The 24,852-nt window shown below is 36.7% G+C and overlaps 1 protein-coding gene across 1 annotated transcript in view; it reads left to right on the forward strand.

Annotated features, from left to right (window-relative positions):
• Positions 1-24,852, forward strand: part of RAB31 (RAB31, member RAS oncogene family) — a 160,496-nt gene that overhangs the window by 116,991 nt on the left and 18,653 nt on the right. Inside the window, exons 4-5 of the mRNA XM_044683154.1 lie at positions 22,519-22,590; positions 24,178-24,284. Of these exons, the coding sequence (XP_044539089.1) occupies positions 22,519-22,590; positions 24,178-24,284 (179 nt within the window). The remainder of the gene's footprint in view (positions 1-22,518; positions 22,591-24,177; positions 24,285-24,852) is intronic.

The raw sequence follows: 24,852 nt of genomic DNA on the forward strand, positions 1-24,852 counted from the left end.
CTCAACCCATCCAACCCACCCCTCAGCCCCTCCTACAGACAGTCCCAGCTACTGCTAATGCTGCAGACCCCACCCTCTCTGCCACTCAAGATAGTGCAGCTCTATTTCCTTTAAGAGAAGTACCCACTTTTAATACTGAAGGACACTTGGTGTCTGTAAGACACTTTACTCTCTTCAGCCCTGATGATTTAGCTGGATTTAAAAAAATATGCCCACTTTTGAGAAAGAACCATTTATAGTTTTAAGAAAATTAGACAATATATTCCATACTTATGACCCTACCTGGCAGGACGTTGAAAATGTTTTAGATGAACTTCTGACACATGGTGAGGAAGAGAGGATCATTCCTTGGGCCAATCGTAATAAAGGTAAAGACATACCTAATTGGCCTCTCAAAAATCCAAAATGGGATTACAACTCTGCAGCAGATATTTAAAAATTGCATGATGGCAGGACGGCATTATTAATAGCTGTAAAAGCTTGTGCTGACACACAAGACACTTGGGCAAAATTCGAGAGAACTAAACAGCGTACCGATGAAACTCCCTCCCATTTTATGGACAGACTGATTGAAGTTGCAGAAATATATTTGAGCCTTGATTTAACCATGGAACAGGATATTAAACATATACGTAGACAATTTGTAGAAAATTCTTGCAAAGTAGTCAGAGACTATTTTAAGACTAATTGCCTAACCTGGGAAAATATGAACCTTGGAGAATTGAGGAAGGTGGCATCCTATGTTTTTAGAGGCCAAGCACAAGAACATGAGGATGATACTGACTCAATAGATACTTTAAAAGCAGAAAACAAAATGCTAAAAGAGAAACTAAAAAATAAAGGAAAGATTGTAGCCCCCTTCCAAGAATCTAACAAATCAGCACGCTATCTGTTCTTTCTGTGCAAAAAAGGGCCATACAATGATGACTTGTAGGAATTTCTTAAGATTTTCCAGAAATAATACCCAGCCAACAGATAACTATAGGAATAACAACAGAAAAAGAAATAGCAATAATAATAATGATGATTCCAGGAAGAGCAATTTTAGGCATGATAAAAATGCTAGAAATAAACCTCGGGATGATGATAACTCATACCAAATGACCCCACAACAGTATATCTTAAGTGGAGCTCGCCCCCGAACTAATCAGGGTGCTAATGCCCCTCGGGGGGGGGGAGGCCATGGAGCCCAAGCATCTTTATGAAGGTGCATGGGGGGGAGGGAAGGCTTTGGAATCAAAAAGGGAAACCTTTGACTTTCCAGACCCTGATATTCTAATGCCTATTATCCCCATACATCCCCCCCAAATAGTAAGGAACCTCATGTAACCCCAAAAGTGGGAAATTCATATTATGATTGTTTGCTGGACACTGGGGCTTCAAGATCAGTACTGGTGAGCAAGCCAGATGTAAACTGTAATTTTTATTGGCTCTCTAAACGTAGTAGGGGTATCAGGAACACCTCAAAAGGTCCCAAAACTTTCTCCTCGTATAGTAAGTCTTGGACTTTTATCAATCAAACACTCTTTTCTTTTAATGCCTGGATCCCCCACAAATTTACTGGGAAGGGATCTATTATGTAAACTTAAAGCCACAATAATTTGCAATCCAGATGGTTCTATGTCACTGGAATTGCCAGAGGACTCTTTATACTTTCTCCCTGTACTTCTTTCAGAAGAGCAGGAAGTAAAGGAGCCTCCCACTTTTAAAATCCCAGATGATATCCCGGAGTCTCTGTGGGCCACATCTTCTACTGATGTAGGCCTACTTAAATCAGCTGTCCTTCCAGTAATTACTAGAATAGTTCTCTATTACATTTGATGTATATTTCCATACTTTCCAGAAGAGCCTTAGTTCTACTCTATAAATACAAAACTTGGTCATGGGTTTTATTTATTAACCACCATTCTCAGAAACATTTTATATACATATATGCATGTATACATATTTCTATATAGAATTAAGTGTGAGCTGGGTGGCTCAGTGGATTGAGAGCCAGGCCTAGAGACTGGAGGTCCTAGGTTCAAGTCCGGCCTTGGACACTTCCAGCTGTGTGACCTTGGGCAAGTCACTTGACCCCTATTGCCCACCCTTACCACTCCTGGGCTAAGGACGGTCCCTAGCCCGGATGAAAAAGGAGGAGGGTTGGGCATGGGGCTAGCAACCCCACCCTGTAAAAACTACATCTGCTAAAGAAACTGCAACCTAAAGTAGGGGCAGCTGGGCTAGCTCAGTGGATTGAGAGCCAGGCCTAGAGACGAAAGGTCCTAGGTTCAAATCCGGGCTCAGACACTTCCCAGCTGGGTGATCCTGAGCGACCCATTGCCTACTGGTTGTGGCCCTATGCTCCTAGAATGGAGTCCCAGGATTAAAAAAAAATTTATTTAGTTATTTAAAAATCATACCTTATTCAAATATGAAAAAAATCATATTTTTCAGCTTTTTCATTTTCCAAAGGAAACCTGAGACCCAATGAACCAAAGTATCACATTGCCCAAGACCACATAGTCCAGCTAGTGGTAGAGCTAAAATTTGAATCCAGATCTCCAGACTCCAAGTCAGAATGTTTCTTATGCTTTTTAACCTTCCTCAACTGTATAAGCTCTGGCTTCTTCACTGGAAATGATAAAACCAGACCGAACTCTGTTAGTAATGTTTAAAACAGTTAGATCCACCCTAAGCATTACTAATATGGCTCCACCTTGGCTTTCCAGCCTTGATTTGAAATGACTAGATATATTTTCCACACAGGGAAGTTGATGATAGGCTTTTAATATTGAAAATAAAAATCTCTCTGCCATTCTGAAATTCCCTGAAGCTGTATGCTCCTCACTTCATTGTGCATGCTATTGTACCATTAAAATGCCTCTGGAATTAAAACAGGTTGGCGTCTGCTATCTGAAGCATCCCTTTATGCTTTTCTAGAATGTCTGTTGTCTCACAGTCAGAATATCCAGCAGGAAATGTGATGTCAGTCTAATGATGAAAATGTCAACTAATAGGAAAACCAAGGATGAAATAGTGTCTGTATATGGTCTCTTAATGTCATCTTTTCCTTTTGATGAGCTACTATTTGACAATTAAAGGAATATCTTAAAGGACAGACAATCTGATGATGTTGAACAGAATGAAACAGTTCAAGTAGAAACCCAAGCATCATCTTTGGTTTGAAAAAAATTTTTATTAATATGTATTTAAAAATTTTTTACTGTAGATTGGGAGGGTTTTATTTTCATTTTTCTTTTTTTGGCTTCTATTGGGGAACTTTCAAAATGATATTCATCAGAGCAAATTGTTATATATCCTTAAAGTAAGTGCTTATTCATTTCTAAAAGTAATAAATAAGATTTTTTTTTTCCCTTGGTTGCTTTAGATCACTTGCCTTCTTTTCACCTTTTATTGTTGCCAACTACAGATCCAGACAATTACCAGATATAGGGTTAAGTGATGTGGGGCAGAGTCTTTTATGCAGAGATGGCCTTTAGAAATCCCACTTTCTCCTTATCAGCCAAAGAACCCAACTTAAATTAGGCCTGGTCCAAAGAAAGCATTTTTCTTCTGGTTCTTCTGTGTTAAGATTCATTCCAAACATCTAAGGAATGAGATGAATATAGCATTACAGGGGTTGCTGTTTGCTTTTTAAAAATATTTAATTATTTTGTAATTTTATCCCCTGAATTTGCTCCTTCTTTCCTTTAAGCACTCATGCTTTGAATTCAAGAGAGTCTGATTTGGAGAGAATTTTTGGTTTGCATTTTTTTGTTTTCTATACATGATCTTACCTTAGAACTAGCTTCAATTATTATTGGCTCTCTTCTAATACCTTAAGGTATTAGGTAATAGATAATACTTTCTCATACTTTAAGGGTCAAATTTTTCCCCCAATCTATATCTTGGTTTCTGTATTTGTCCAAATGCTTTATTTTCCTTCACTCTTGGTCTGTTTTTACTATAACCCCCATATTTATTGTGACCCAGTTCCACCCAAAACAAATTTCCCAAGTACCCAGGGTGACTTGAGAGAAGAGAGAAACAGCCTCAGTAAAGGGAGTGATTGATTTTGCAAGGCTTTTCAATTTGTCATTTCTCTTGAAGGGAGAAGACGCATTCTGCTAGTGGGCTAGAGACCAGATAAAATGTTGGGTGCTTATGGTTATGTTCTATCTTTACTCAGTCTGGCAGAAGGAGGCTTTCTTTCCTCGACATCCTAGAACCTTAAAGCTTTGGTTTCTTGAGTAATCTTTTCCTGATGCACACCAGTGAGGTTAGTAATAACATCTACTTTCATCCTTCCTGGATAATCTGTCCTGGGGCTTTCTGAGCTGCTGTGGTTGGCAATTGCATTTACCATAAATGCTATTGTCAGCACTTGTCCCTCATTCCCTATGAGCATGGAGAATACTAAGTACTTACCTCTTTAACCTTTGGATTGTGTGGAGCCAATGAGTTTTCTTTCATCTCCCTGAGATTTATTGGTGGATGGGAAACACAGCCTTGAGCTCAGAATTGTGCCCCATTCCCCCTCCCTTCCTCTTTCCCCTTCCAAAAAAAAAAAAAAAAACAAACCAAACCTTTTTTGAAGAGAGATTTAAGTCTTTAAATGTTGAAATATGGCCACTTCAGCTATCTTCTTCAGTGAATTCATAAAAAAACCACAAACGGGAAAACTGGAATTTTTGTTGGTATTTGCAAGTCACTAGAGTGAGCCATTTATAAGCAGAAAAAAATGACTTTAAACATTATTAGATTAAAATTGACGGATTTGTGACTTCTGGCATTTTCTTTCAAGCTAAAATATTTTCAGAGGAAGAATTTGTCCTCAAAATAGTATAGTTTGCAAGTGATTAAATGTTTTTCATCAATTTCATCTTACTTGTGGTCTAAGGGGAGATAGGTGGCTCAGTGGATAGAGAAGATAGGTATAGAGATGGGACTCAAATATGACCTCAGATACTTCCTAGTTGGGTGACCCTGGGCAAGTCACCACCCACATTGCCTAGCCCTTACCCCTTTTTACCTCTCTCCTGCCTTAAAGAAGAATGTAAGGGCTAAAACAAAAACAAAACAAAACAAAACAAAAAAACAGATTTGTCTCAGTCTAGTATTTTACTCTTCACTGACTCAATCTAAAGTCTGGGGAAATTTGGAATTAAGGTATATGAAGACCTCTCACACAAGGTGCTTGAGATAACATAGAGCCTATTATTTCCCTTAATTGAATTAATTTCTCCTTTGCCTGCTCTTTAGCCATTGACTGGTAAGTAGAACAAAGCTGGCTAATTTAACTTGCAACAAACAAAATGTATACTTGCTGCTGCTATTGTTCCTAGGTTTCTGCCAGAAAGGAACTACTCCACCCATCTCTGCCCAATGGCCCTGGCCTGCCAGTCTCAAGATGAATAATATAAAAGTTGTTTTGATAAGAATTTCAAAGTCCTACACCCTCTAAAGGGGCAAAAGCTATGAGGCAAAGGGAGGGGGAGAATTGAGGGAAATTCATCATTTTGTGCTCCCCCCTTCTCAGAAAAATAAGCTATGGGGCATTGGGAAAAGATGAAGCCAGTAAGATACTGAGAATCTGAAAGAAAAAAATAACCCTTCAAAATTAGATATAGACTGTGCTACTGGATCTGAATTAGGAGCAAGTGATAGGGTGGGTATCGGAATTGTTGACTTTGTTATTTTTTATCAAACTAGTATCTTTTTTTCCCCTTTGTTGTTTGTTATTGTTCATCCTTTATTATCTTTTTAATTCGAAGGTATTTTATTTTCCTAGTTATATGTAATGATAATTTTCAACACACATTTTCTAAAATTATAAGATCCAAACCATCTCCTTACTTCACCGCCTTGGAGATGGTAAGCAATTTGATCTGAGCCATATATGTATTTTCTTACAAAAAAAAAAAACACTTCCCTAATGGTCATTGTTGTAAGAACACACTCCTATAAAACCAAACTGCAAAATAAAACCAAAAATACACTGATGTGAAAGACAGAATGCTTTGATCCCCATCCATCCAATTCCAACAGGTCTTTCTCCGGAGGTGGGTAACATTCCCCGTCAGACGTCTTTCAGGACTGTCCCAGATCACTGCATTGCTGAGAGAGCCAAGTTTTCACATTTGATCATTGTACAATATTGATGTTACTGCGTACAATGTTTTTTTAATTCTGCTTATTTCACTCTGCATCAGTTCCTGCAGATCTTTCCAGCTTTTTCTGAAATCATCCTTCTTATCATTTCTTATAGCACAATAGTATTCCATCACCATCATACACCTCATCTTGTTCATTCTATCCCAATCAGTGGACAATTCCCTCAATTTCTAATTCTTTGCCATCACCAAAAAAAAAAAGCTGCTATAAATACTTTTACACAAGTAGGTCCTTTCCCCTTCTTTTCAATTGAATATCTTGACAAACTAGACAGCTAACTGGTAAAGTCCATAGAGTGCCTGGAGTAAGGGAGACCTAAATTTAAATCCTGCCATAGATACTAGCTGTGTGACCTTGGCTAAGTCACTTAGCCTCTGTTTGTTTCAATTTCCTCCACTGTAAAATGAGGATAATAATAGTACCTACCTCCCAGGGTTGTTGTGAGGTTTAAATGAGATCAAATTTGTAATCTATGCTTAACACAATGCCTGGCCCATAATAGTCATTGCTTAATAATATAAGCTATTATTATTATCAGGAAATGGATGAAACATTTTAAATTATTAGTTGTTATTGTTACTAGAGCAGCTGGTTGTTGCCAAGGATAGAGTGGTGGGCTTGGAGTTGGGAGGATCAGATACAGCCTTAGATACTTACTAGCTGTGTGACCCTGGACAAGTCACTTCATCCTGTTTGCCTCAGTTTCCTCACTATAAAATGAGCTGGAGAAGGAAATGACAAACAACTCAGGATCTTTGCCAAGAAAACCCCAAATGGAGTCATAAAGAGTCAGACATGACTAAAATGGCTAAACAACAACAAAATTATTGTTATCAGTACTATAGTATTATAATAATGCAAGATATATTCAGATTCTCTATTACCATCTTTGGGGAACTGTTTTAGGCTCAGGTACCTTTGAATCTTAGTAACACAATTCTTTTGTATATTGGCCAAGATAGATATCTTCTTTTATACTGATTTTGTTCTATTGCTAAGTTATTTCCTAAATATAGAAGTTTTTGTCTCTTTAATTTTTATTTACATATATAAAATAAAACCCTTACCTTCTGCTTTAGAATCATTACTGTGTATTGTTTCCAAGGCAGAAGAGTGGTAAGGGCCAGGCAATGGGGGTTAAGTGATCACATAGCTAGAAAATTTCTGGGCCAGATTTGAACCCAGGAATTCCCATCTCTAGACCTGGCTTTCAATCCCCCAAGCCATCTAGCTGCCCTGATTTTTGTCACTTTAAAAAAGAATATTCTTGATAGAAGACACCATAAGCCTATGGCACTGAGGCTAAGTTTCTACATTAGGGGAGAGACATTTTTTCAGAAGGACCAAAGGAAGAGAATGCTGAAAAAGTTCTGGAGTAATTAGGGAGGCAGAAGGGGAAGGTATCTCGTTCCTGGCATCTTGCTAGTTGCAGAATTTAGTGATTGAGTGAAAGGAGAACAAGTGATGGACTGGAGAGAGATTGACACACTCTTTATGCTGCCATGAATGTCAGAAATCCTGAGAGATGGAAGGAGACATAGTAAAGGCAATAGTGATAATGGATGGGAGAAAGATGAGGAGGAAGAGAAAAATGGAGCAGAGCTCTTTACAAAGCCATGGTAGCATGTTGTCCTGTTTTGTAACCCATCTTGACCCTCTGGCTTTCCTGCCTTATCTCCCAGTCCAACTGGTCCACTTTTTAATCTCAATTCTTTCCAGAGGACGGTGCTTTTACTAATCTTTTGATTGTTCCTATTCCTCCATCTGTCCCCATTCAAGGCTGACTGCCTCTTCCCATATCTTGTAGAGGGATGGGAGAGGGGAGGGAGGCTTTAGGGAAGCTTCTTCATGAGCGGACTAATGACTTTTTATTAGTGGGTATTTAGTCCAGCTCCCATAAGCAGCTTCTAATTACAAGGTTTTGCATGTATTTCTTACACTGCTGCTAACGTCACATTTTGCCACCTTGGAGAATGCTGTGACTAAGTTGACAGACAATAGCAGAAGCCTGAGAGCAGCATTTGAGACTGAAGAATTTGCGTGGCTTGTTTTTGTCTTTTATTATGAAACAAGAGAATAGAATTTTTCAAATTTTTATTGGAAGGAAAAGAGTGTGGTCTATTATGTGGAACAGAACTTCCTATGGGAGGGCAGAATCTTGGTGAGGGTCTGTTCTGGGGTCTGGGAATCTCACTCCAACTGGATTAAAAAAACTCTTAACTTTCCATCTTAGAATCAACATTATGTATTGGTTCTAAGACAGAAGAGTGGTAAGGATTTAGCAATGAGAGTGACTTTCCTAGGTTTTTATAGCTGGGAAGTGTCTGAAGCCATATTTAAACCTAGATCCTTCTATGTCTAAAGTCAGCTCTCAATTCAACTAGATTTTAAGTGAAGGGATTTCTTTTAGGTTACCAGGATTCTTTTCTTCGGAGGTTCAAACTTAATGATCGGAGGGAACCAAAGAAACATGTTTGAAACAGATTTAATTGTTTGAAAATAATTCCTTTAATATTTTATGAATATTCTATTTGCAGAGCCATCCTTTTGCTGATGAGTAGGATCCAACCCCTGCCTTCTCCTGTTTAGTATTTTAGATTCATACTTAGTTTGAGGATGTATTCAAATGTTGAGGCCCACTGATTTTTATGGTATAGATGCTGGGGATAGTTCCTGGGAATTTTTACATATGCTAGAATTTCAGTGATAATTATATACAAATCCAATGGATAAACAAAAAGATCCTAGCTTTTGGGACAAGAACTCATTATTCAACAAAAACTGCTGGGAAAATCAGAAAGCAGTTTGTCAGAAACTAGGGATAGAACTAACAGCTCACACCATATACCAAGACAAGGTCAAAAGGAGTACATGATTTAAACACAAAGAGCGATATCATAAGCAGAGTATGGAATAGTTTACCTGTCAGATTATGAATATGGGAAGAAATTATGACCAAACAAGGGAGAGAAAGCATTAAAGTATATAAAATGGATGATTTTTATTACATTAAATTAAAAAGGTTTTGTGCAAATAAAACCAATGCAGCCAAGATTAGAAGGAAAGCAGAAAACTAGGAGAAATTTTTTATAGCAAATTTCTCTGAAAAAGACCTCATTTCTCAAATATGTAGAAAATTGACTCAGACATAAAAATATAAGTCATTCTCCAATTGATAAATGGTCAAAGGCTATGAACAGGCAGTTTTCAGAAGAAGAAATCAAAACTGTATATAATCATATAAAAGTGCTCTAAATCACTATTGATTAGAGAAGTACATATTAAAATAACTCTGCGGTATCACTCCATTCTTCTCAGATTGTCTAATATTTCAGATAAGAAAATGACAAATGTTGGAAGAATATGGGAAAACTGGGACCCTAAAGCATTCCTGGTGGAGTTGTGAACTGATCCAACCATTATGGAGAGCAATTTGGAACTATGCTCAAAAGGCTATAAAACTGTGTATACCCTTTGACCCAATAATAGCACTAGTAAATATGCATCTCTAAGAGATGTTTTTTAAAAAAGGAAAAGGACCTACTTGTACAAAAATATGTATAGTAGCTCTTTTTCTGGTGGCTAAAAATTGGAAATTGAGGGGGTACCCATTGATTGGGGAATGGCTGAACAAGGTATATTTTTGTGATGGAATACTCTTGTGCTACATGAAATGATGAGCAGGATACTTTCAGAAAAACCTGGAAAAGACTTACAGGAAATGATGCAGTGAAGTGAGCAGAACCAGGACATTGTACACTGTAACAGCAATACTGTAAGACTTTCAACTGTGAATGACTTAGCTATTCTCAGTAACACAGTGATCTAAGACAATTCCAAAGGACCCATTAAGAAAAATGCTATCTACTTCCAGAGAAAGAACTGATGAAGTCTAAATGCATATTGAAGAATTTTTTTAACTTTGTTTTTCTTAGGGTTGTTTTTTTTGGGGGAGGAAGTCTATGTTTTCTTTTATTACATGATTAATATGGAAGTAGGTTTTGATATTTTTTTACATGACTTCCCATGTATAACCTATATTAAATTGCTTGCCTCCTCTATGAAGAGGGAGGAGAGAAAAGAAGAGAATTTGGAACTCAAAATTTTTAAAAATGTTAAAAAATTTTATGTATAATTGGAAAAAAGCACATTTTTATATTATATAACATTTGTTTTTGAAGAAGTTTGATGTGGATATGGAAAATGAGAAAAGAAAGGATTACGTTTCAAATATGAAAGAGTATAATCTTGTATAACAGGGAAAGAAGATGACAAGTCTGCATATACATGGATTTTAAACTTTTAGATAATTGTCATTTGTATGCCATGAAGGAGCAACAAGGTAGATTATAGTCCAGTGTTTTCCAAGTAATCCAATGGCCTCAGTTTCTTCATTTGTGAAGTGAGAGAGCTGAATCAGAAAAGTCACTTTCAGTTTTATTTTACATGATTTGATGGCTGTGGATACAATGGCATTCCTATAATGTTTCTCAATATTTGATTTTAACTGAATCTTTAAAAAAAGTTCAAATTTCAGAAATGGCATGGCATTCTGTATGGGGAACTGAACTTTGAGCCTGCAGACATTGTTTTTGAGTTCTAGCACTTACAATTGCTGATTTAACTGTGAGCACATCATATTATAACCTTTCTTAGATTTTATCAACCAGGGGCATGTTGGGAGTTGAAAGAAATTTACTCATCCCATCAATCAGGATTGGCATGGGGAAGTTCTTACTAAGGGGGAAGTGTAAAATTCGATTTAAACTCAGGAACTTAGTTATGCTGGCTAGATGTGACTGTGGTTCTGACTCACAAAAGAGACAAAAAAGTTCTGAGGCTGGCTCACAAAAGAGCTGGCTCATAATTCTTTGGGAATAAACCACCTAGTAGATACAATTCAGTAGGGAAGCAGCAGATGGCAATAGTTTGGCGATGATGAAACAATCTAATCACAAATTCATCAAGAAAGAGCAGATTGCAGTAAAACTTCAGTGGAAAAGCAGCAGATGGCAGCTTAACAGAAAAAGCAACACAGTAGATGATATCATTAGTTTTGTGGGGAAGCTACAAAAGACAGTGTCAAAGGGCATAGAGGTGTTTCAGCTGGAATGCAGCCTTAGAAGAGGGAATTGTCTGGATTATGATTTATCACTAGTGATGTGAAATCTGTGGGAGAGAGAATCTCTGATTGTGTTGCCCTTATTTTCCTTGCTATTTTTTGCCTCTCATTTGGCCTTACATAAGAGAAGAATATTATATTGTAACTTGTGGTTTTGATCAGATACTGATGCAGAGAGTGTCTGAAATCTGAGTGTAGCATTCAGGGACTTATAGAGAAGGTACCTGGGCTAAATACCTAAAAGAGATTTCTATCATACCTTGCTAAAAGAGTAAGAGAAAGGAAGGGGGATAGAAAAGTTAAATTGCTTCTAAATCAAGGAAACTTTTCTAATAAGATTTCTCTCTTTCTCATCTACTTTCCTCCTTCCCTCCCTCCCTCCTTCTCTCTTTTCCTCTTCTCTTTTCTTCTCTCTCATCTCTTTCTGTCTGTCTGTCTTCCCTTATTTTGTCTTATATAAAGTCTAAGACAGAAGAGTAGCAAGGGGTAGGCAATTGGAATTTAGTGACTTGTGCAGGATCACACAATTAGGAAGTGTCTGAGGCCAAATATGATCCCAGGTCCTTCTGACTCCAGACCTAGTGCTCTACCACTGTGCTATGTAGCTGCCCCTCTTGTAAGATGTTTTAAATTTTGTATCTGAATCCCTGAGATAGCCAAATAGATGATCCTGGAAGACAGTTTCTGTTGCATTTTAATACACTTACATGCAATTTGGATATCATGGTTTTTGTTCAGAGTTAGATTTCTACAGTTTTTCTGTGTCGAGACTGGGTTCAAATAAAACTTTCAAAGCATTTGCTGAGTGATACTGAAAGAACCCTAAGACATAAAACTTTCCATTCACACCCTGCCAGCTGAGAATGTTGGGAATGTTAAGAATTTTCTTCTCTACCACTTCCCCCTTTCTCTGAAACCTAATAGGAGGCTGGCCTTGTTTTGATTTCCTATTCTTGCCTCTTTTTCATAGTCTAGGGTTTGAGAGTTGTTGCAAGGTTTCTGATTAAGTTCACAAGACAGGAGGCAGCCCTGAGAGTGGACTACAGGGACCTGGCCAAGCCAAGAAAACTTAGAAGGCAAGGTTTCAGTACCAGTGCAAGTGGGTCTCTAGGGACAGACTATTCTCTGAAAAGTGAAACGCATAGCTGAGTTACAGAATCCATTGCCAGAGATTTCTAGCTTGATTCTTTCCCATTTGTAAAGAAAGGTACAACCCAACTGGAGCCAGATGCTCATTCTAAGCTATCATTTCTTTTCCACCACCGCTCATTTTTTTACATGGAATGTCAATATGTGGAATTTTGCTTTCATAGAATTTAGGATACCACAAATCTACATTTAAGGAATTTTGCCTAAGGCCCTTTGGGTGGCCTGACTGGTTTAGAAATTTTCTCTCCCAGCCCTCCTACCCCACAAACATATGTAAACTCAGATTAGAGTAAAACCTAGGCCAGGAAAGAATGCCACATGCCAGGCATGTTGATCACTTAGTCAATAAACATTTACTAAGTGCCTACTATGTGCCAGCCACTGTGTTGAGCACTGGGGATGCAAAAAGAGACAAAAGATAGCCCTGTCTGGGAAACAAAGATTAAATGCCCTCTAGGAGTTGCCATCATTTTACAGAATGTAGATGAAGAGTTATTAACCCAGAGTTCATGGGCTGCCAGAGGGTCACCTATGAACTTCATTGGGAAAAAAAAATGTTACCTGTTTGTTTTCCCTAATTGTAAGTTAAATATAGCATTTTCTTCAATTATGAATTTTTTTAAAAAGTGCAAAACATAATTCTGAAAGAGGGTTTATAGGTTTTACCAAAGGGATAGAAAAAAAAAGGGTTAAGAATCTCTAAAGTAGAGAATGGAAGGAGAAAGTGGAAGTTACACTGTATGAGAGACAACTAGCTAGGGAAGAAGGGAGAATGCAGGGCCTGGGCAAAAGTGAATTCCCACCAAAGGATGTCTGGAGCTCATCTTTTATGTGAAAGGCTAGTCATGGTCACAGAACCGTAAGTCATGGAATTGTAGATCTGAAAGCTTGAGAAAGCATTTAGTCCAGCAACCACATTTGGAACCACAGAGGAAGCAGAAAAGAAGCCCAGAGGGATATACAGACAGCAAGAGATAGGACTGGGACTAGAACCCAGATTTTCTGACTCTCGTTTTAGGGTTCATTCTATCTACAACTTGCCACCCTTGTCCCACTATGAGCATTATCTTTTTTTTTTTTTTAGCTTTTTAATAATTACATGTAAAAACAACTTTTAGCCTTGATTTGAAAAAAATTTTTTGAGCCAAATTCTCCCTTTCTCTTCCTCTCCCTCCCCTTCCCTCTTCCTGAGTTGACAAGTGATCTGATATAGATTTTATATGTGCAATAATATAAAACATTTTTCCATATTAGTCATTTTATGGAAGAGAACTTTAACAAAAAAAATGAAGAAAGTGAAATAAAGCATGTTTCAGGTTGCATTTTGAATGTGAGTCTTATTCTTCCCTGGTAGGTCAGAGAGCTGGAACAAGTGAGCCTGGGGCCAAGGAAAGGCAGATTGGGAGGAGTTAGAAGAGAGAGAGGAATTAACCTTACTATCTTTGCTTTGATTTATTGACTATGGGAATAATTTTTTTCTTTTAAGTATTAAAAATAAAGCAATTGGAAACAGTATTTAATATGCACAGATGTGTTAACTGAAAAAAAAATTAAAAAAATTTTTTTAAAAGCATAATGTAAAAATGTCCATATTCCTTGACCCAGAGATTCCTTGTTTGCTAATAGAAAAAAATGTTGCTATAAATTGGTATAAATAGGGGGCTTTCTTTTGTCATTGACCTTCTTAAGGTACGTGGCTAATAATAGGACCTCTGGGTCAGGGAGTAAGGACATTTTTTAGACTATGCTTTAACATTTTTTTAATTTTTATTTTTTTTCAGTTAATACAAATATATTTTCTCTCTCTCCCATCTCCCAAATGAAGAAAAAAAACAAAACTCATATAACAAATGGGCATAATCAAACAAAACAAATTCATACACACTGGCTATGTCCCAAATATGTATCTAAATCTGCACCCCGAGTACATCATCTTTCTTGTCTAGACTTTGATTTTCAAGTCTCCATCCCATTTCTAAGATGTAGTGACTGGAAGGCAGTAATAATAAACAGGCCATTTATTCATTTTTATGAAGAACACAAAGGAGAAAACTCACAATATTTGTTTTAAGGGAAAATGTAAGCATTTCCAGATTCTCAGTGAGGTTGCTTCTGAATGATTAGAAGGCCTCTGAATATTATTTGGATGGACAGTTTACAAGGCCTTTAGGCAGTTTTGTTGCATTGCTGGTAAAGAAAAAAACTGTAAATTGGCATCTTTTGTGCTAGTCCTGAGATATTCATCCTTTCAAGGACAGGTTTGGTTTTTTTTTTACATATGCCTCATGATTATAGAATTTACTTCCAAATGGCCTTTTAATTTGATTGTTTTCACTCCTCCCTTTCCCTAAATGCATTATTTCATTTGTACATTAATGGTACTAGGTGGGTTTCATTTGATATTTGTGGTAGGTCAGAAATGATTTATCTTTCCAACCTCACAAAAACTATCCTTTGGTCACAGCTGTGGGTTTGGGTGGCTGACCTCTCTAACTTTTGACTCATTAACAGCCCATCTCCAACAAAGAAGCATCTTTGTGGAGGTGCCCCAGCAGATTTATTTCAAAATGATTCCATTTCCAGGAAGGAGCTAGAAAGCAATGCATTACAAATAGAGTACTCTTCAATAATTCACAAGACAAGCCCACTGGTGGCCATTTAAGGGTCAGTTTATGGCCTCGCCACTGAAAATGAACTCCTTCTTTTAAAATAATGTCTTTTCTTTACTGTTCTTTCCATTTCAGCCTCTACCATGGGGGCTTCCTGAAAAGTCTTCTTCATGCAGTGTCCTGCTTTGGGTACCTGAGGAGACTATCCCCCAGGTAGCCACTTTTAAAATACAGACCTTGTATGTGTCATTAGCTCAGCCAGGTTGTTTTATGTGGATTTTATATATTGATTTTAATGAGAAATGAGTTGCATAGAAATAAAATTTTATTTTCCTACTTAAAAAAACAACTCTTCTAATTTTCTTTTCACATCACCAAACCCTAAATATTAACATTTTTATCATCATCATTATTATTTATTAACACATTGTGACATTTGTATTCACTCTATAGACTTTGTATTTTCTTATGTATATATATATATATATACATATATATATATATATAATTCTTTTCTTCTCCCATCCCTCCTTGAAGTCATAGACTACAGAAGTATTTCGGTATGTTATATTTTTTGCTTTTTCTGGGATGGACTCAGTCTGATTCTCCCTTTATAAAGGAGGAGAATAGACTGGCCCAAAACATATAGCCAGGGATAGTGGTGCAATGGAGACAATGTTGGACCTGGATTCAGGAAGATCTGAACTCAAATATGGCCTCACATTCTTCATTTACTAGTTGTGTGCCTCACAGGGCTGTTAGATCAAATAAGCACATGGTGGGATTTTAAAAAAGCTAAGTATTATTGTTATTGTTATCATCATTATCACCATCATCATCATTATTATTATTATTTTCATTCAACAAATTCTGTGTGTTGAGTTCCTAACATATTGCCTGATGTGCTAAGGACTGAGAACAAGCCAAAGAAAAAGAATAAGCATATTGCTAAGCAGTCTAATCTAATCTAAGCTCCTAGCCTTAAGGTACATGAAGAAAACTATTATATCAGAGGGCTTTAGGGTTATAGATTTTGATCTCGAAGGGGCCTTGGAGGTTATTGTGTCCAACCCTTCTCCATTTTATAGATGAGGAAACCGAGGCTGATAGAGTTTAAGGGACTTAGTATTACACAATGATCTAAATGCCTTTAAAGGGTATATTTTATATAACTATAAGAAGGGAACAAGCAAGCTTTAACAAGTTATTGTCTACGGCAGACAAATATTTGCAGTCATATCATTGACTGAAAGGAGATGAGAACAGGAGAGCCAGTAGTGCTTATTGTTTATTGATTACTCCCCTTTTAAAAATACTTGTATTTGTTTCTGTTTGTTTCAGTCATGTCTGATTGTATGTGATCCTAATTGGGTGTTTTTTAAAGATACTAGAATGGTTTACATTTTCCTTCTCCAGTTCATTTTACAGATGAGGAAACTGAGGCAAATAGGATTAAGTGACTTGCTCCGGATTATATAGCTAAGAAATGTCTGAGGCTGCACTTGAACCCAGAACCACCCATCTCTAGGCCTGGCATTCTATCGACTGAGCCACCCAGCTGCCCCCAGGCCATCCTTGTAATGATCCCAAATGGCTCCCCAGAGCAAAGACTTCTTTTCAACATAAATATCATTCTGTTAATGCTCTTTGGTTGTGCATCTTAAAATAACACAAAATCTGAGTGATTAAAGTTGCAGATAACCCCGAGAGTAATGGAGATTCGCAGGATGAATGCAAAATGAACCACAATACTAATCTGATGAGTTCTGCTTAAAAAGTAGTATAAGGGATTTTCTTTTTCAGGGAAAGTATGGTTAGGAAAGAAGAGGGATTTATTATGTAGAAACAGCAAGGCATGACAGATTGAATGCTCTAACTGGTATACTTCAGTGTCAAAAAGACCAAGAGGAGGGTCTTCAGGACATTGGTGGGTTCTCTTTAGAAGATCTATGGTAGAACATGGACAAGGATGAGCAATCATGGATAGGCTGTGACTTGCACTCCTGGAGAGAGCACCCATGTCAATGAGATCACATATCTATTAGAGCATTTAAGAAGTATTTGATTGTGAACCACTACAGAAAGTGACACTCATCATCCATTATTCCAGGAGCCAATCTAGTTTCAACCTAGACACATTGGTTGGGGTTGGTATGAGAGCCTGAACAAATGAAACCTTTAGACCAGATGAAATTCTTGAATTGATCCTGAACCCGAACCAAGACCTCCTAGGAAGTGACTCATTCAGGTCAGAGATATCTCAGATTGATCTGCTTTGAAAATCAGATCAGATCTGGGAACATTATGTTCACTTCTAGGTGATACATTTTAATAAATACATTGATGTGATTACTTGCCATCTTGGGGAAGGAGAAAGGGAGAGAATTTTGATCCTAAAATGTCAGAAAAAAAAATGTCAAAAATTATTTCTACATGTAATTGAGAAAAAATACAATACAATATTACTGAGAGGAAAAAGAAATATATTGAGAAGGTAGAAAATGTCCTGAGAGAGGGTTATCAGGATAATGAAGGGGTTTGAGTTCATGCCACATCAGAATCAGTTGAAGAAAATGAGCATGTTTAGCTTGAAGAAGACAAGACATAAAAATACACATAATAGCTGTTTTCAAAATACTTGATGGATTGTCCTGTGGAGGGAATAGATTTATTCTTCTTGGCATCAGACTAAGAGCAATGAATGGCAGTTGCAAAAAGTTAAATAAAAGTTAATCAAATCAGGGCTGATTTCTTAGCTTTTTGGAGCAAGCCAAAAGTGGAATGGGCTGCCTCAAGGGCTAGTAATTCCCTTGCTTGTCATATAGTTCACAGAGTGGTCTTTTTCCAGGTATAAGTTTATCTGAAATCCCTACTGACCCAGATTTCTATAATTCTGTGACACCAGTCATGATTTAGGATTTAACTGAACTGGTCTGTTCTGGTCATTGGAATGCACCCTGTGGTGTTTTCTCATGGTATTTGATTACTCTGACCTTGAATATCTTGGCGTCTTGCTCTAAGAAACAGGTAATTGGAAAAAGTCAACCAATTAACTATTTAATAATGTTTCCCCTATGATTGAAATTACATGACTCTTAGTTTCCCAAAGAAAGTATGATGGATACAACATAACTTCTGGGTTCTTGAGAAGAAATACTTTTATTTATTTTTTTTTTTAGTTACTGCCTTCATCTTTCTTTTGAAACCAAGGATAAGAAATATATTTTATTTTAAGCAATGAGGAAGCAGATTTTACAAAACAATAAGACCTTTTTCAGCTTGTTTGTTACCTCCTTCTAGTTACAGAAAATATACCTTTAAAGGCATTTAGATCACGATGTAATGCTAAACAAATCTGTTAACTTCCATCAGGCTCAGTTTTCTTATCTATAAAATGGGAGTGGGGGTCAGAAGGTTGGACTTGATGACCTCAAAGGCCTAATCGAAATCGGCAGTCCTACAACACTATGACATAATAGTTTTCTTCAAGTATCTTAAGGGCTTTGAGCTGGAAAATGGATGAGATTAGACTATATAATATTCCCCATATGAGGATGACTTTAAAACAAAGAGTTAATTCTTTAAATATTGCAGCACTAATAGTTCCCCAGAGACTTATTTCAGCTTCCTGTCTGCAGATCATCCAACATGCAAACAGATCAAATTAGAATGCATAAGCAGGTGTGTGCTGTTAAACTCCAGAACATTATCCTTTATTCTGCAAGCAACCGAGTCTCTCCCAGGACTGGAGGAAAATACCAGCCCTTAGAATTTCTGGCTTATAAAATAATGATTAATAAACTCTTGTCTTTCTCTGTTTCTCTCTTTTTCTCCTCCGCACCTGATAGTAAAATAATTTATTTACTATATGACTATAACATTATTTTAATATCACATATAGAATCTTCTTTCTATGAAAAACTCATACAGCCTAACAGAAATTGTTCAGTTTAGCCTCTAACTCTCTTTGTAATGGGTCTGCTATATAACTATAACAAATTACTTAAACTTTCCATTTCTAATTCATAAAATGGGATAGAACCTTTGACTTTTCTGGATCCTGTGGAGAATAGTAAGAAATAACTTTTCAGTGTTTCCTGTTTTATAGAGCTTTGTACTCTTGCTTTAGGACCATGTGCTCTTGAATCAGCAAGTTGGTTGGTTCCTTTGATTAAATTTTCTTCTGCTGACTGGTAGAACTACTCTTTGGCCCTTGACTGATTTTGTGTTGTTTGCTTTTCATTTAATTCCTCTTTTGCCTACTCCCAACACCAATATCCCTGAGCTCTTGTTGCAATAACTGTTCAGTTTTAATTGGGCTAAAAATAAATTATCAAAATAAAGGCTACATTGAGGAAAATATATGAAATACATCATTGTCTTTGTAATTTAATGCCTGCTACATAGTAGGCACTTAATAAATGCTTGTTAATTGATTGATAATGACCTCTTACTGAGATGTAGGAATTTTCCTTATGGAGGAAATTGTAAGATTCCAGCATCCTTAGACTTTCAGTTTTTGTGGTCACTTAAAATAAAAGATGTTAATAATAAGTATGCTTCTCAGAAGAGACATTTGGCAAATTTCTTGGAACCCAGAATATACTTCCATGGTATTTCTCATTCCAAATGTTAAATTCTATTGTTACTTATATTAATTCTCATTTAAAGCCTAGATCTGAAAGATACTCATCAAAATGGTGGAGTTAAGGTAGGGACTCACTTGAGCTCTCCCAAAGTCCCCTCCAAAAAAAGTTTAAAATAACTCTTCCAAATGAATTCTGAAGTGGCAGAGTCAACAAAAGGATGGGATGAAACAAATTTCCATCCCAAGACAACTTAGAAAGTCATGAGGAAAAGCCTGCCTCACTGGGGTGAAAGTGGAGTGCAATGAAGAGCAGGCTGTGCCTAGAAAGCCAGCAGGTAAGGTCTTGGGGCATGTACATTGCTGGCAGCTTCTGAGGCTCTCAAGCCCACAGATAATAAGAGCATTGGACAACTGGTCAGAAGGAGATTACAGGAAACTCTTTGTTGGCACTGGGAGCAGGACTCAATTGCAGGACTCTGATTCTGGGTTGCATTTGCAGGGAAAGGAGGAGCAATAATGCACTGGTACTTATGGCCCCAGGGAAACAGGGATCCTACTCACAGTTCCATGGAAGAACAGAATCACAGAGCAGGAGCAGGCAAGAAGAACCTCCACCTCAGAAGCACAGCCAACTTTCATCTAAAGCAGTGGTTCCCAAACTTTTTTGGCCTACTGCCCCCTTTCCAGAAAAAAATATTACTGAGCCTCCTGGAAATTAATTTTTTTTAAATTTTAATAGCAATTAATAGGAAAGATAAATGCACCTGTGGCCATCACCGCCCGCCCTGGATCGCTGCAGCACCCACCAGTGATTGGGAATCACTGATCTAAAGTTAGAAGACAAGAAAAAGGCTGGGGAAAAAAAAAGAGCAAACAATAATAAAAGAACTTGACCATAGAAAGTTATTATGGTGACAAGGAAGATCAAGATACAAACTCAGAAGAAGACAACTAAATCAAAGCAGTTACCTGCAAAGCCCCAAATTAAAAATGTGAATCCTTCACAGGCCAAAAAAAATTTCTGGAAAAGGCTCAAAAAGGATTTAAAGAACCAAATAAGAGTGATAGAGGAAAAATTGAGGAAAGAAATGGAGAATGATGCAAGAAGATCATGAAAAAAGAATCGGCAGTTTGGTAAGTGAGACATAAAAATCCATTGTGTAAATGGAAAAAGAGGTACAAAAGCTTACCAAAGAAAATAATTTCTTAAAAATTAGAATTGGACAAGGGGAAGCTAATGAGTCTATGAAACATTAAGAAACAAAACAAAATCAAAAGAATGAAAAAATAAGAAATGTGAAGCCTTTGATCCAGCCATACCACTGCTGGGTTTGTACCCTAAAGAGATCATAGGGAAAAAGACTTGTACATATTTATAGCCACACTCCGTGGTGGCAAAAAAACTAGAAAACAAGGGTATGCCCTTCAACCGGGGAACAGCTGGTATCTGTTGGTGATGGAATATTATTGTGATCAAAGGAATAATAAACTTGAGGAATTTCATGTGAACTGGAAAGACCTCCAGGAACTGATGCAGAGTGAAAGGAGCAGAATCAGGAGAACATTATACATAGAGACGGATACACTGTGGTACAATTGAACATAATGGACTTCTCTACTAGCAGCAATGCAATGATTCAGGACAACTATGAGGGACTTATGAGAAAAGAACACTATCCACATTCAGAGGAAGAACTATAGGAGTAGAAACACAGAAGAAAAACAACTGCTTGAATACATGGGTTGATGGGGATACTATTGGGGATGTAGATGCTAAACAGTCACCTTAGTGCAACTATCAATAATATGGAAATAGGTCTTGATTAATGATATATGTAAAACCTAGTAGAATTATGTGTCAGCTATTTGGGGGGGGGAAGGGAAAGAACATGAATCATGTAATCATGGGAAAATATTCTAAATTTAAAAAAGAATTAAAAAAAAGAAGAAATGTGAAATATTTTATTGGGGAAAAAACTGACCTGAAAAATAGATTGAGGAGAACCATAAAATAAATAATAAAATAAAAATATATTGAGGAGAACAGATTGAGGAGAATTATTAGATTCTCTGAAATCCATGATCAAAAAAAGAGCTTAGACATCATATTTCAAGAAGTTTGTCAAGGAATACTGCCCTAATATCCTAGAACAGTGATGGGCAAACTTTTTAAAGAAGGGGCCAAAGGAAAGGAAATGCTCATCTGACAGTCTGTTTCTAAGGCAACTCTTTCAAAGTTTCATTGTATTTTATCCTACTCATTGTATTCATCAGATTAGTAATAATGTCACCTAGTGGAATAGAACATTTCAGGGGGCTACATCTGGCCCATGGGCCGTAATTTGCCCATCACTGCCCTAGAACCAGAAAGTAAAATAGAAGTTGAAAAAGATCCACTAATCACTCCTGAAAGAGATCCCAAGATGAAAATTCCCAGGAATATTCTAGCCAAATTCTAGAGCTTCCTGGTCAAGGAGAAAATATTGCAAGCTACTGGAAAGAAACAATTCAAATATTGTGGAGCCATAATCAGGATAACACAATATTTAGTAGCTTCTACATTAAAGGGCAGAAGGGCTTAGAATGTGACACAGGAAAGTAAAACCAGATGAATAGAGAGAAATAGAGAAAAGAATCTTTTGGGAGACAACATTTAAAGTGAAATGAAAGTTTGACAGTCTCTAAAGAAGAGTCCTTAGAGTTTCATAGGTGTGTGCAGAACATAGGGAAATATTCAGCAAGGAGGATTTTTAAATTAATTAATATAACATTTGGAGAAATAATGGAAATAACTATCTTTGATATATTTGGGACTAGAAATTTGCATTTAGTCTGAAACTAAATTAAATGCATTCATTTTGGACTAATTTTATTCATTCTTCCTTAAACAGTTCCATTCATTGGCACCCATGTACTATCGGGGATCTGCAGCAGCTGTTATAGTGTATGATATCACTAAACAGGTAAGATTGACCAAATGGAGAAGTAATATCATATTTCTCCTTTGTTAGGTCTCTCAGATGTACTATAGTGGAGTTTATTATTATGCAACCCTGCATTGGCAGGAAATAATGATCCTCAGCAGCCAAAGTGGGCTTTTCCATATTGCTTTTATTTCCCAGAGGCTTTAGTACATGTAGATATACAGCATATCCTGGAATAAATTAGAAAACCAAACTTCCTAGAGAGTGGCTGCTTATTAACTTTAAGAAAATATTTTACCCTTGCCACTTATTTGCAGATAGAATTTTGAGTGTCTCTGACCAAGTTTTTACTTTTGAAGGCAGAAAAGGAATTCATTTTGCAAAGTTTTACACATGGTTAATCACTAAGCTTTAAAATTCCCATTTTCTATAAATATTCCTATTACTACAGGAAATTAATCGCTTTAAAATCCAAAGGCAATGTTTCTATGTGTATATGTGTATATGTACATGTATGTGTATAAATATATATCCTTATATCTATTTATATTTAATGAGGTAATAGAATGTGTGTTAAAGGATCTTTGCAGCAATTTGCTGACATTTTATTTCTCTCCTACAAATTGAATTATTTACTTGTAGCTTTGAAGAGCTGACTCAGAACATTAGGGTATTAGTTTCACTGCTACCATTTATGAATTTGTGCCACTTTTGCCTCTATGTTCTGTTTTCTTTGGCTCAAGGACTGGAGGGAGGGTGGGAATGAAGGGCAAAAAGAAAAAACAGACTTTAGAGAACATGGGCTTTTCTTCCTAACTGAAGCAAACATGAAAGGAGCCCTCCATTCCTAGCAGGATAGTATCAGCCCTATTATTTATATTTACATAGTGTAAAGCAGTGATTCCCAAAGTGGGCGCCACTGCCCCCTGGAGGGTGCTGCAGCGATCCAGGGGGGCAGTGATGGCTGTAGGTGCATTTATCTTTCCTATTAGTTGCTATTAAAATTTTAAAAAATTAATTTCCAGGGGGCTAAGTAATATTTTTTCTGAAAGGGGGCAGTAGGCCAAAAAAGTTTGGGAACCACTGGTGTAAAGGATAGAACTTTAAAGAAATATTAACTTAAAGAGAAAATGCTAGTAGGAAAAAAAAAAGCATTTTACCTTTATCAAAGGTTTAATTTATGCTGTGAATGATTTCATATTTCTAAAATATTATTGAAGGTTTTTGTTTCTTATATCACACTTACTTCTCAATAAAATAGCCTTCTTTAGCCTTAAGATTGAACCCTCCTTTATAATGACAACAATAAAAAAATTCCCAATAAGAGAAAACTGGCCAATACTGTAAGCATATTTGATAACATTTTGCACCATTCGCCTCTATTTTTCCATTTAGAGGAAGGAGGTGTGTTTCTTGAATATTTCAGATTGTGTGAAAGAATGAATTATATTTTCAATGATAGTTTTAGTTCCATAATTCAAAGAAGTAGTATTAATCACTTCAAGAGAATTGCATGAAAACTCTTTCTTCATCAAACTGTAGTGCACTTATAATGGCAAGAAAATTTTGGGTTGTAAAAAGATCACAAGAGACTTTCTAAGTAATTTGCTTGTGCTTTTGATTCAGGATTCTTTTAATACCTTGAAGAAATGGGTGAAAGAATTAAAAGAACATGGTCCAGAAAATATTGTAATGGCCATCGCTGGAAACAAATGTGATCTCTCGGATATTAGGTAATACATGCTGAATTATGTGGGTGCAACTATGGATTATCCCATTAATGCCCATATGCAAATTTAGAATATTATGCCAATGGTGTTAGTTCTTAATCTAATAATTTATTTAACTGGCATCTACTTTTTTCATTCTAGATCCTCTAGTCCAACCTATTTATTTTACTTTACTTTACTTTATTTTATTTTTAACCTTTACCTTCTGTCTTAGAATCAATATTAAGTATTGGTTCCAGAGCAGAAGAGCTGCAGTTGGGGTTAAGTGACTTGCCCAGTGTCACACAGCTAGAAAGTGTCTGAGGCCAGATTTGAACCCAGGTTCTTCCGTCTCCAGGCCTGGCTCTCTATCCACGGACCCACCTAGCTTCCCCAAATCTATTTATTTTAAAGATGAGGACACTGAAGTCCATGGACATCAAGTGGCTTGTTTAAGGTGGCATACTGCTTTATAAGAAGAGCTAAGTTTCCAGACTCTCAGTCCAGTGGTCTTTCTTCTATTATTTACCTTCAATAAATAGCTACTCATTTGAGAATAAGAGCTAATCAATAGAAAGATCTAATCTGCTAA

The sequence above is a fragment of the Gracilinanus agilis genome, chromosome 1, assembly GCF_016433145.1.
Source record: "Gracilinanus agilis isolate LMUSP501 chromosome 1, AgileGrace, whole genome shotgun sequence".
NCBI classification, from domain to species: Eukaryota; Metazoa; Chordata; class Mammalia; order Didelphimorphia; family Didelphidae; genus Gracilinanus; species Gracilinanus agilis.